General features: G+C 39.9%; 1 protein-coding gene across 1 annotated transcript in view; it reads left to right on the top strand.

Moving 5' to 3' along the window:
* lgi2a (leucine-rich repeat LGI family, member 2a) overlaps positions 1 to 11,814 on the top strand; it is a 32,895-nt gene extending 21,081 nt beyond the window's left edge. Inside the window, exons 5-8 of the mRNA XM_038995557.1 lie at positions 524 to 595; positions 7,416 to 7,585; positions 9,375 to 9,539; positions 10,997 to 11,814. Coding sequence (XP_038851485.1) covers positions 524 to 595; positions 7,416 to 7,585; positions 9,375 to 9,539; positions 10,997 to 11,814 — 1,225 coding nt within the window. The remainder of the gene's footprint in view (positions 1 to 523; positions 596 to 7,415; positions 7,586 to 9,374; positions 9,540 to 10,996) is intronic.
* Positions 11,815 to 12,280: the final 466 nt, after the last annotated feature.

The raw sequence follows: 12,280 nt of genomic DNA, 5'->3' as shown, positions 1-12,280 counted from the left end.
ATTCGACCGTTGTCCATGTTGCTGAATTCTCCGCTATTGCCAATATTTGCCTGTTTGTTTGTTTACTCGTTCTTCGGATGACAAAGTTTGGCATAACAACAACAAATGTAGGCTAATCTTATTAAAATGTTTGGCTCGCACATGCAATGTAATTTACTATGGTGTAGTGCAAATGCGATGTGTAGACTGATAGACTTCCATGTTGAAGCTTAACAAAAATGTGAACTGCAAACATTTCTAACAAATGTAGAAAAATGGATGGATACTTATTGTTGTTATTACTGCTGCACTGGACATTGCGTTTGGAAATAGAGCTGTTAAAGTGTGTGAAAACACAGACTACTACTGAAATTTTAAAAAAAATGTATGAACATACAATATTGCTATGTGAAAAATATATTTTTCAATCTTTGTGGGTATATTTTTTTCTGGAAAATCTTGCCCTTTGGCCCTCTGTATTTCCATGGTGACTAATTGACAGGAATATCTGCTGAATTAATCTGACAATGCTGTTTTCCCTCAGGTCTTTGGCAAACAATAAATTAAAAGCGTTACCCAGGGATTCCTTCATCGACCTGGACTCATTGATAGAGCTGTGAGTTGTTATGCATGTGCATTCGATGTGTAGTGATTCTTTCTTTAACTATATAAAACATGTATGATTACTTTCAGGATGACTTCAACAAAGGCAGTTTTCAAAGAAAGACTTGAAGGACAAGTTCTTATTTTTCAACCAAATCTCTATTTTTTATGTAAATGCATGTTATAGAAGAGTTCAGACACTTTTTTTGGCGATTTTAGTTGGTTATTAGAAACTGTTTTGAGAAACTTGTTCTGCAATTCCAGGGTAGGAATGAAATATGTCATTTTACACTCTCTGTATAGTGATGCAGGTCTTTAGATGTTGTACATTTTTTTTTGACAACGTTATATTTCATTGTGTTCGACTCGAGCAATACTTTCTGGCTAGCCAGCGCATGCGCACTCTTCTTTAACATGCCATTTACATAAGAAATAATAATTTGGTTGAAAAAAGATGAACTTGTCTTTTAAATGTTTTCTTTAATGCTGAGCACAGCTCCCAGACTGTCTGCAAATGAACAGCAATGGCAAACATTGCATGTGTTGCAGCTGTATTATACATACTGAATTGCTCATTTCTCTGGTTAATTTAACCTATCCTAATATTCATGCAGGGAAAGTAATCTAAAAGTCATTATTTTGAGTAATCCAATGGATTACATTACTGATGACAATTTTAAACAGGTAATCTGATCTATAATGTAATACAAACCATCAAAATCACAATTGGAAAAATGTTCATCAGCATAACAATGAAAGTAATTTTGTGTTTCTCCTAAAGGTAACACATACAATGAGTTTATTTTGATGAGTTCTTGAAAGAAACATGTTCTCGTAAGGATGAGTTGGAGGAGGAAATGAAGAAGGATTCTTACACCCCTAACCACTATTTGAATGCCATTCTTACTCTAGAGAAGGTCAGAAAGGTTGAGCGGTCTAAACCAAAGAAAGCCACAGGAATTGAATCGTACAAATGTATCGTACAAATCTACAATCAAGCCTATTCCAAAATTCTCAAAAAATGACCCTAAAATCCCATTGAACTACAGAGGGATTACTCTCATTAGCACTGTATATAAATTGTATTCCTTCATTCTAAATAAAAGGCTCTCCCACTTGCTGCTGAATGGCTTTAGGAAATGGCTTTAGGAAAGTCAGAGCCTGTATAGACCACGTACATGTACACTGAGTATACAAACATTAACTCAATTAACGCAACTCAATATTAGGAAGGTATTCCTAATGTTTGGTATACTCTGTGTATACAGTATACTGTCTCTAAAGTAATACGAATGATAGAATGATAGAGAGAAAACCAACTTTTGCCTGTTTTATTGATTTTCAGAAGGCTTTCGATTTGGTTAATAGAAATCTTGCTTTTAGACAAAAATTGGAATTGATGGAATGTTCTATGATGCAATTAAAGCCCTGTGTAGATGTCCAGTTGCCTGTGTACAGGCAAATGAACAGAGGACTGGATGGTTTCCTGCTCTGTTTGGGCTCAAACAAGGTGAGGTGCTCTCCCCAACGTTATTTGTCCTTTTTGTAAACAACTTGGCCCATCAAATCAAACATGAACATTTAGGAGTTAAACTAAATGACACGACTCGGGACACAGATTATATTGTCCTTGCAATCTCTGGTGTACGAAGTGGAGATAATGATCAAACAAGATAATACCCATATAATGCACTTCAGAAAAAAGTCTACAATAAGAAGTAATCATTACTTTTATTTTGGAGCAATATGCCTAAAGTACACTTGCTCATATAAATACCTTGGTTTCCTTTTTGATGAATACATGACATTTGAGAGGTGTATAAAGTCCATATCTGATTCTGCAGGTAGAGCGTTGGGGTCCATTGGTAGTAAATTGGAAATTTGTAAAGAACTTGGCTATTGTACATATTCACAAGTCTATAATTCATGTGTGTGTACTATATTGAACTATGCTGCTGAAATCTGGGGTTGTAAAGTAGCCAAAACAGCCTACTCTATTGAAAACAGAGCCATAAAATGCTTCCTTGGAGTGCATAAGCCTTGCTATTCAAGGAGACATGGGATGGGAGCCCAATGAAATAAGACAGAGGGGTGAAATTATTAGGTTATGGTACCGTTTTATTGATATGCCTGAGGACAGAGTAACAAAAAAGGGTTTTCAACTGGGATAAAACACACAATTACCCTTGGACAAAGGAACTCAATTACATATGTAAGGAAGCTGATCCACAACACATATTTAGAAACAAGTTACGATGCAATGTCATCCTGATCAAACACAAGTTAACCCTTAGCTACAAAGAAAAATGATCAACTGTTACAGTTGAAGTCGGAAGTTTACATACACTTAGGTTGGAGTCATTAAAACTCATTTTTCAACCACTCCACAAATTTCTTGTTCACAAACTATAGTTTTGGCAAGTCGGTTAGAACATCTATTTTGTTCATGACACAAGTCATTTTTCCAACAATTGTTTACAGACAGATTATTTCACTTATAATTCACTGTATCACAATTCTAGTGGGTCAGACGTTTACATACACTAAGTTGACTGTGCCTTTAAACAGCTTGGAAAATTCCAGAAAATGATGTCATGGCTTTAGTAGCTTCTGATAGGCTAATTGACATCATTTGAGTCAATTGGAGGTGTACCTGTGGATGTATTTCAAGGCCTACCTTCAAACTCAGTGCCTCTTTGCTTGACATCATGGGAATATCTAAAGAAATAAGCCAAGACCTCAGAACATTTTTTGTAGATCTCCACAAGTCTGGTTCATCCTTGAGAACAATTTCCAAATGCCTGAAGGTACCATGTTCATCTGTACAAACAATAGTATGCAAGTATAAACACCATGGGGCCATGCAGCCATCATACCGCTCAGGAAGGAGATGCGTTCTGTCTCCTAGAGAAGAACAACAGCAAAGGACCTTGTGAAGATGCTGGAGGAAACAGGTACAGAAGTATCTATATCCACAGTAAAACGAGTCCTATATCGACATAACCTGAAAGGCCGCTCAGCAAGGTAGAAGCCACTACTCAAAACCGCCATAAAAAAGCCAGACTACGGTTTGTAACTGCGTAGTACATTTTGGAGAAATCGTACTATTTGGAGAAATGTCCTCTGGTCTGATGAAACAAAAACTGTTTGGACATAATGCCCATCATTATGTTTGGAGGAAAAATGGGGAGGCTTGCAAGCCGAAGAACACCATCCCAACCGTGAAGCACGGGGGTGGCATCATCATGTTGTGGGGGTGCTTTGCTGCAGGAGGGACTGGTGCACTTCACAAAATAGATGGCATCATGAGGGAGGAAAATGATGTGGATATATTGAAGCAACATCTCAAGACATCAGTCAAGAAGTTAAAGATTGGTCGCAAATGGTTTTTCCAAATGGACAATGACCCCAAGCATACTTCCAATGTTGTGTCAAAATGGCTTAAGGACAACAAAGTCAAGGTATTGGAGTGGCCATCACAAAGCCCTGACCTCAATCCTATCGAACATTTGTGGGCAGAACTGAAAAAGCGTGTGCGAGCAAGGAGGCCTTTAAACCTTACTCAGTTACACAAGCTCTGTCAGGAGGAATGGGCCAAAATTCACCCAACTTATTGTGAGAAGCTTGTGGAAGGCTACCCAAAACTTTTTACCCAAGTTAAACAATTTAAAGGCAATGCTACCAAATACTAATTGAGTGTATGTCAACTTCTGACCCACTGGGAATGTGATGAAAGAAATAAAAACTGAAATAAATCATTCTCTCTACTATTATTCTGACATTTCACATTCTTAAAATAAAGTGGTGACCTAACTGACCTAAGACAGGGCATTTTTACTAGGATTAAATGTCAGGAATTGTGAAAAACTGAGTTTAAATGTATTTGGCTAAGGTGTTTGTAAACTTCTGACTTCAACTGTATGTTTGTATGTACATTACCAGTCAAAAGTTTGGACTCACCTACTCATTCAAGGGTTTTTCTTTATTTTTACTATTTTCTACATTGCAGAATAATAGTGAAGACATCAAAACTATGAAAAAACACATATGGAATCATGTAGTAACAAAAAAAAGCATTAAACAAATCAAAATATATTTTCGATTTTAGATTCTTCAAAGTAGCCACCCTTTGCCTTTATGACAGCTTTGCACACTCTTGGCATTATCTCACCCAGATTCACCTGGAATGCTTTTCCACGAGTCTTGAAGGCTTCCCACATATGATGAGCACTTATTGGCTGCTTTTCCTTCACTCTGCGGTCCAACTCATCCCAAACCATCTTAATTGGATTGAGGTCGGGTGATTGTGGAGGCCAGTTCATCTGATGCAGGACTCCATCACTCTCCTTCCTTGTCAAATAGCCCTTACACAGCCTGGAAGTGTGCTGGGTCATTATCCTGTTAAAAAACAAATGATAGTCCCACTATGCCAAACCAGATGGGATGGCGTATCGCTGCAGAATGCTGTGGTAGCCAAGCTCATTAAGTGTGCCTTGATTTCTAAATAAATCAATAATCAACAGTGTAACCAGCAAAGCACCCCCATACCATCACACTTCCTCCTCCATGCTTCATGGTGGGAACCACACACGCGGCGATCATCCGTTCACCTACTCTGCGTCTCAGAAGGACACGGCGGTTGGAACCAAAAATCTCCAATTTAGCGCCATGATGTACACCTCTTTGTACACTCATCAGACCAAAGGATAGATTTCCAGTGGTCTCATGTCCATTGCTCGTGTTTCTTGGCCCAAGCAAGTCTCTACTTATTATTGGTGTCCTTTAGTAGTGGTTTCTTTGCAGCAATTTGACCATGAAGGCCCGATTCACCCAGTCTCCTCTGAACAGTTGATGTTGAGATGTGTCTGTTACTTGAACTCTGAAGCATTTATTTGGGCTGCAATTTCTGAGGCTGGTAACTCTAATGAACTTTTCCTCTGTAACTCTGGGTCTTCATTTCCTGTTGCGGTCCTCATGAGAGCCAGTTTCATCATAGCGCTTGATGGTTTTTGCGACTACACTTGAAGAAACATTAAAAGTTCTTGACATTTTCCAGATTACTTTAAGACATGAAGGTCAGTCAATGATGGACTGTCGTTTCTCTTTGCTCATTTGAGCTGTTCTTGCCATAATATGGACTTGGTCTTTTACCAAATAGGGCTATCTTCTGTATACCTCCCCTACCTTGTCATAACACAACTGATTAGCTCAAACACATTGACGAAAGAAATTCCACAAATTAACAAAACACACCTGTTAATTGAAATGCATTCCAAGTGACTACCTCATGAAGCTGGTTGAGAGAATGTCAAGTGTGCAAAGCTATCATCGAGTCAAAGGTTGGCTACTTTGAAGAATCTCAAATATAAAATATATTTTTATCTGTTTAACACCTTGTTTGGTAACTACCTGATTCCATATGTGTTATTTCATAGTTTAGAAAAGGACACGGCGGTTGGAACCAAAAATCTCCAATTTAGCGCCATGATGTACACCTCTTTGTACACTCATCAGACCAAAGGATAGATTTCCAGTGGTCTCATGTCCATTGCTCGTGTTTCTTGGCCCAAGCAAGTCTCTACTTATTATTGGTGTCCTTTAGTAGTGGTTTCTTTGCAGCAATTTGACCATGAAGGCCCGATTCACCCAGTCTCCTCTGAACAGTTGATGTTGAGATGTGTCTGTTACTTGAACTCTGAAGCATTTATTTGGGCTGCAATTTCTGAGGCTGGTAACTCTAATGAACTTTTCCTCTGTAACTCTGGGTCTTCATTTCCTGTTGCGGTCCTCATGAGAGCCAGTTTCATCATAGCGCTTGATGGTTTTTGCGACTACACTTGAAGAAACATTAAAAGTTCTTGACATTTTCCAGATTGACTGACCTTCATGTCTTAAAGTAATGATGGACTGTCGTTTCTCTTTGCTCATTTGAGCTGTTCTTGCCATAATATGGACTTGGTCTTTTACCAAATAGGGCTATCTTCTGTATACCTCCCCTACCTTGTCATAACACAACTGATTAGCTCAAACACATTGACGAAAGAAATTCCACAAATTAACAAAACACACCTGTTAATTGAAATGCATTCCAAGTGACTACCTCATGAAGCTGGTTGAGAGAATGTCAAGAGTGTGCAAAGCTATCATCGAGTCAAAGGTTGGCTACTTTGAAGAATCTCAAATATAAAATATATTTTTTATCTGTTTAACACCTTGTTTGGTAACTACCTGATTCCATATGTGTTATTTCATAGTTTAGAAAAGTTCATAGTTTAGAAAATAGTAAAAATAAAGAAAAACCCTGGAATGAGTAGGTATGTCCAAACTTTTCACTGGTACTGTATGTGCATTTATAATTATCATCATTTTATTTGGATACAGCCAATAAAGTGTTTTATAAGCCCATGTGGGCTGGGAAAGATGCATGACATTAATGTAAAATCAATCAAATCATACAATGAAAATAATAACAGACCCTTTAGTGACACCAAATTTGACACTAGTTAAGGGGGAGGAGTCATCATCTAATAGCACGAATTGGAGTCTGTCGAACAAGTACGAGCGAAAGCAAGAGAGCGCCCGACCTCGAAGACCTACATTTGTCTCTAGGTGACTGAGAAGAATATGATGGTCAACAGTATCACATGCTGCACTTAGAGCGAGACGCATGAGTACAGAGAGAGATGTTCATTTGAATGTTTTATAAGTGCGGGTTCAGTGCTATGGTGACTGATAGGTTTCATTGACAGAATTGGAGTTTAGAAAATCTGTAAACTGCTGGGCTAGGGTATGGTTATGCTGTGACTGATATCTGGTTGTCTGTCCTTGCAAAGTGACCTGCGAGGAAATGCCTTTGAGTGTGACTGCCGTGCGAAGTGGCTGATGATATGGCTGAAGAGCACCAATGCCACGGTTTCCGATGTCATTTGTGCCGGACCCAAGGACATGAAGGACAAGCGGCTGAATGACATGGCCAGCCTGCACAATGAATGCATCTCCACTGGTGAGGGAGCAGACTAATTGCCAGTGGTAGAAAAAGTATCCAATTGTCATACTTGAGTAAAAGTAAAGATACCTTAATAGAAAATTGCTTATATTAAGCAAACCAAACGGCACCATTTTAATATATTTTTTTATTTACAGATAGGCAGGGGCATATTCCAACACGTGTGTAATGAATCCACCAGATCAGAGGCAGTAGGGATGACCAGAGATGTTCTCTTGATAAGTGTGTGAATTGGACCATTTTCCTGTCCCACTAAGCATTGAAAAGGACCATTTTCCTGTCCCGCTAAGCATTGAAAATGTAACGTGTACTTTTGGGTGTCAGGGAAAATGTATGGAGTAAAAAGTACATAATTTTCTTTAGGAATGTAGTGAAGTAAAAGTTGTTAAAAATATAAATGGTAAAGTACAGATACCACAAAAAAACTACTTAAGTATTACTTTAAAGAATTTTTACTTAAGTACTTTACACCACTGCTAATTGCCATGGTCTTACTTGAGCCCTCCATCATAAGGCCTACTTAACATAAACTCATTACAATGATAGTATAATTTATAAGAGTTGCCATAAACTATGAGAAGCATATTATGCATAACCATAGTAGCACTTTGGAGGTTATGAGGAAATTCTCATCAGTTTACCTGACAAGACTGAATTCAAACATTACCGTTTTGTTTTTATGTGCAATTTACTTTTATTGTTGCCTGACGACTGCATTTAATATAGCTGCTCTATTGATCGCTACATACAGGACATTGTCTGAATCTGCCATCCTAGAAGTCGTTTGTGTGACTTCAAAATGAGGGCCGTTCTACAAAACAAATTCATCAGTGATTGGATCGTCTCTAACAAATCTATCCAATCAGAGTATCAAAGTTGATAACATCATCGTGTAGGACCAACCCATCGGTTTCTGGGACCAATCAGAACAGTCAGAATGTGTTTACCTTCCAGAAGTTGTCTAGGATAGAGATAAATCGCGACTTATCATGGGCATGGCGTGGCGTTTGGCCGGACCGATGTGGATGGGTAGCCAGGCAACTTTTACTGTACTTTTCGCAAGCATTTGGCAATAACAGAATTTGGGACTACTCAGGATACATTCAGTAACATAACAAGAATATTAATGAACACTTTAGGGATTGATACAACATACGACTTAAAAGGTTTGAGTGAGAGGTCTAACTGGTGTCTCCAAATGGCCACAACTTCCAAAGTGTGCACGGTTCCTAATTCCTTTCAATACACTTTAATGATTTACGGAAAGAGCCTATTTGGTGCTTCTTTAGCTCTCCTGGCTGTCCCTTGGAGCAACTGAAGCAACACCACTTGTGGTTTTTGTATAGATCACACCCATGCGTCCTCAACATCTCACAATTACTGTTGTTGTCTACACTTAATCTCTCGTGGACAGATCTACATAAACATAACTGGTACCGTATAATCTGTCATAAAGGAATGGGATGCATAGGATAACGAGCAGCAGTTGATCCAGTGTTTGGGTTTTTCATCACTGGTTATTTGGACAAATCACAATTTTGCAGGTGTTAGCATCTTTCAAATTTCAGAAGTGGAGGAGACATTCAGCCCGTAACTTGCAAAGAGAGAGGGTGCAGCTCCTCATTCCGGTTCCGCTTCTCATACTCGCATCTCTTAACACGTGTGGACCCAGAACTTAATTGAGCAGCTAACCAATTACGTGAAACTTTAGTTCAAGATCAGTTTACACTACACAACAGTTTTTATTACAAATCATACTAATGCTAAGATTGCCCACTCTCCACAGATTTTATCCACCATCAGTCGGTGCCATCAGAGTCTCTGTCTGTGGACACATTCTCTTATAAAAATGACGTCTATGTGGCCATCGCTGCACCCAACACAGAGAGTTGTATGGTTTTACAGTGGGACCACATTGAGATGAACTTCAGGACTTATGACAATATCACAGGTATTTGGTAACATGACATCTTATGTCACTGAGGCTGACATATTCCTCTCTCAAACACACTTGTTGTGGGCAAGCGCACAGTAACATTTCAAATAGACCGGATGAGTGAAATTATTATTTGCAGCACGATTTATGTTTTAACTTATTTTTTCAATGGGAAGGATGTTTAATTTAACCAGAGTGTTAGTATACATGCAGATACCTGCTAACACTGTACACACAAAGCTTTAGTGAGCTCCAGTATCATATTTCCCTTTTTTTTAATTACAGTGTGTTTACTGATAACGTGTGTGTTGGTGAGAGGAAAATGCCGCCCTGAATGTCAAGTGACAAAATCACTGCTTAAATATTGGTGAGTATTTATATGGGGATGAGGTAGTTGGGTGGGCTATTTACAGATGGGCTGTGTACAGGTGCAGTGATCGGTAAGCTGCTCCGACAGCTGATGCTTAAAGTTAGTGAGGGAGATGTAAGTCTCCAGCTTCAGTTATTTTTGCAGTTTGTTCCAGTCATTGGCAGTAGATAACTGTAAGGAAAGGTGGCCAAAGGTGGAGTTGGCTTTAGGGATGACCAGTGAAATATACCTGCTGGAGCACGTGCTACGGGTGGGTGTTGCTATGGTGACCAGTGAGTTGAGATAAGGCAGGGCTTTACCTAGCAAAGTCGTATAGATGACCTGGAGCCAGTGGGTTTGGCGACGAATATGAAGCGAGGGCCAACCAACGAGAGCATACAGGCCGCAGTGGTTGGTAGTATATGGGGCTTTGGTGACAAAACGGATGGCACTGTGATAGACTACATCCAATTTGCTGAGTAGAGTGTTGGAGGCTATTTTGTAGATGACATCGCCAAAGTCAAGGATCGGTAGGATAGTCAGTTTTACGAGGGTATGTTTAACAGCATGAGTGAAGGAGGCTGTGTTGCGATTTAATTTTGGATTGGAAATGCTTAATGTGAGTCTGGAAGGAGAGTTTACAGTCTAAACAGACACCTAGGTATTTGTAGTTGTCCACATATTCTAAGTCAGAACCGTCCAGAGTAGTGATGCTAGTCGGACGGGCGGGTGCGGGCAGTGATCGGTTGAAGAGCATGCATTTAGTTTTACTAGCATTTAAGAGCAGTTGGAGGCCACGGAAGGAGTGTTGTATTGCATTGAAGCTCATCTGGAGGTTTGTTAACACAGTGTCCAAAGAAGGGCCAGAAGTATACAGAATGGTGTTGTCTGCGTAGAGGTGGATCAGAGAAGCACCAGCGACATCATTGATATATACAGAGAACATATACATAGAACATAAATCATATACATATACAGAGAACATAAATTGTGCTGCATTTTGTGGTTTATATCTAGTGCTGTTTCTCTTCCTTATTCTTAATTAATATATTTCCAGTATTTTAAAGCCAAAAAACTATAATTTGAATTTCTAAATGTGTCTATTCTGTGTCTCAAATCTCAGGCCAGTCAATCGTTGGGTGCAAATCGGTCATCATCCAGAACCAGGTCTTTGTCATAGTGGCCCAGCTCTTTGGTGGTTCTCACATATACAAGTTTGATGAAGACCAGAGCAGGTTCAGCAAGTTTCAGGATATCGAGGTATCCAAGATCTCCAAGCCCAACGACATTGAAGCCTTCCAGATTGCTGGCGAGTGGTTCTTTGTGATTGCCGATAGCTCAAAGGCGGGGCTCTCCACTCTCTACAAGTGGAACGACAAGGGCTTCTACTCCTATCAGTCCCTGCATGAGTGGTTCCGTGACACTGATGCTGAGTTTGTGGATCTGGATGGCAAGTCCCACCTCATCTTGGCCAGCCGCTCCCAGGTGCCTGTAATCTACCAGTGGAGCAGAAATGCCCAGACGTTTGCCCTGCAGGGAGAGATTCCCAACATGGAGGATGTGGTGGCCGTCAAGACCTTCCGAGTCAAGGAGGACCTCTACCTGGCCATGACGCGCTATATAGGTGACTCTAAGGTACTTCGCTGGAGTGGCAAACAGTTTATGGAGATCCAATCCCTGCCCTCACGAGGTGCTATGATTCTCCAGCCATTTTCCTTCAAAGAGCGCCACTATCTGGCCCTGGGCAGCGACTATACCTTCTCACAGATCTACCTGTGGGACGCTGATAAGAAACTCTTTGAGCGCTTCAAAGAGGTGTACATCATGGCGCCACGCTCCTTTACCGTGGTATCCACCGACCGCCGGGACTTCATTTTCTCCTCCAGCTTCAAGGGCAATACGCAGATCTTTGAACATATCATCATCGACTTGAGCTTATGAGATAGCCAGGGCTTCAGCCCCTGCATCTTGTCTTCCATTATAAACGTTGACATTTTTGTGGGGGAAAAGGGGCCAAGAGAGGGAGAGGTAACTCAAGCAGCATTATCAAATATTTTTTCCTATTAAGCACCTCTTGTGTTTGTATACCATTTTAAAATCTGTCATGTCCCTACTGTTCTATTGACTTTTATACGCACAGGTAATCTCGGTTAACCCAGAACTAAAATCTCAAGTAATTTGGTCACCTCAGTGATTAAGTTGTGGATCTATACGTGGTAGTTCCGGTTTGCAAAGTCTTTCAAAAGGTAACTCTTTTCCTTTTCCACAATGTACATTGCCTTATCAGCACAGGCATTTTAGTGTTTTGTTTGTCCTGCTGCTGCGCCACCTAGCTATGAACAGTGATCACTCCCAACTGCTTTGTAGATACAGGGAAAAGTCGCAGCAGCACAAACCTTTAATAACA

Source organism: Salvelinus namaycush, chromosome 6 (genome assembly GCF_016432855.1).
Source record: "Salvelinus namaycush isolate Seneca chromosome 6, SaNama_1.0, whole genome shotgun sequence".
Lineage (NCBI taxonomy): Eukaryota > Metazoa > Chordata > Actinopteri > Salmoniformes > Salmonidae > Salvelinus > Salvelinus namaycush.
The sequence above is the reverse complement of the archived record's forward strand: the minus strand, read 5'-3'. Positions and strand labels throughout refer to the sequence as shown.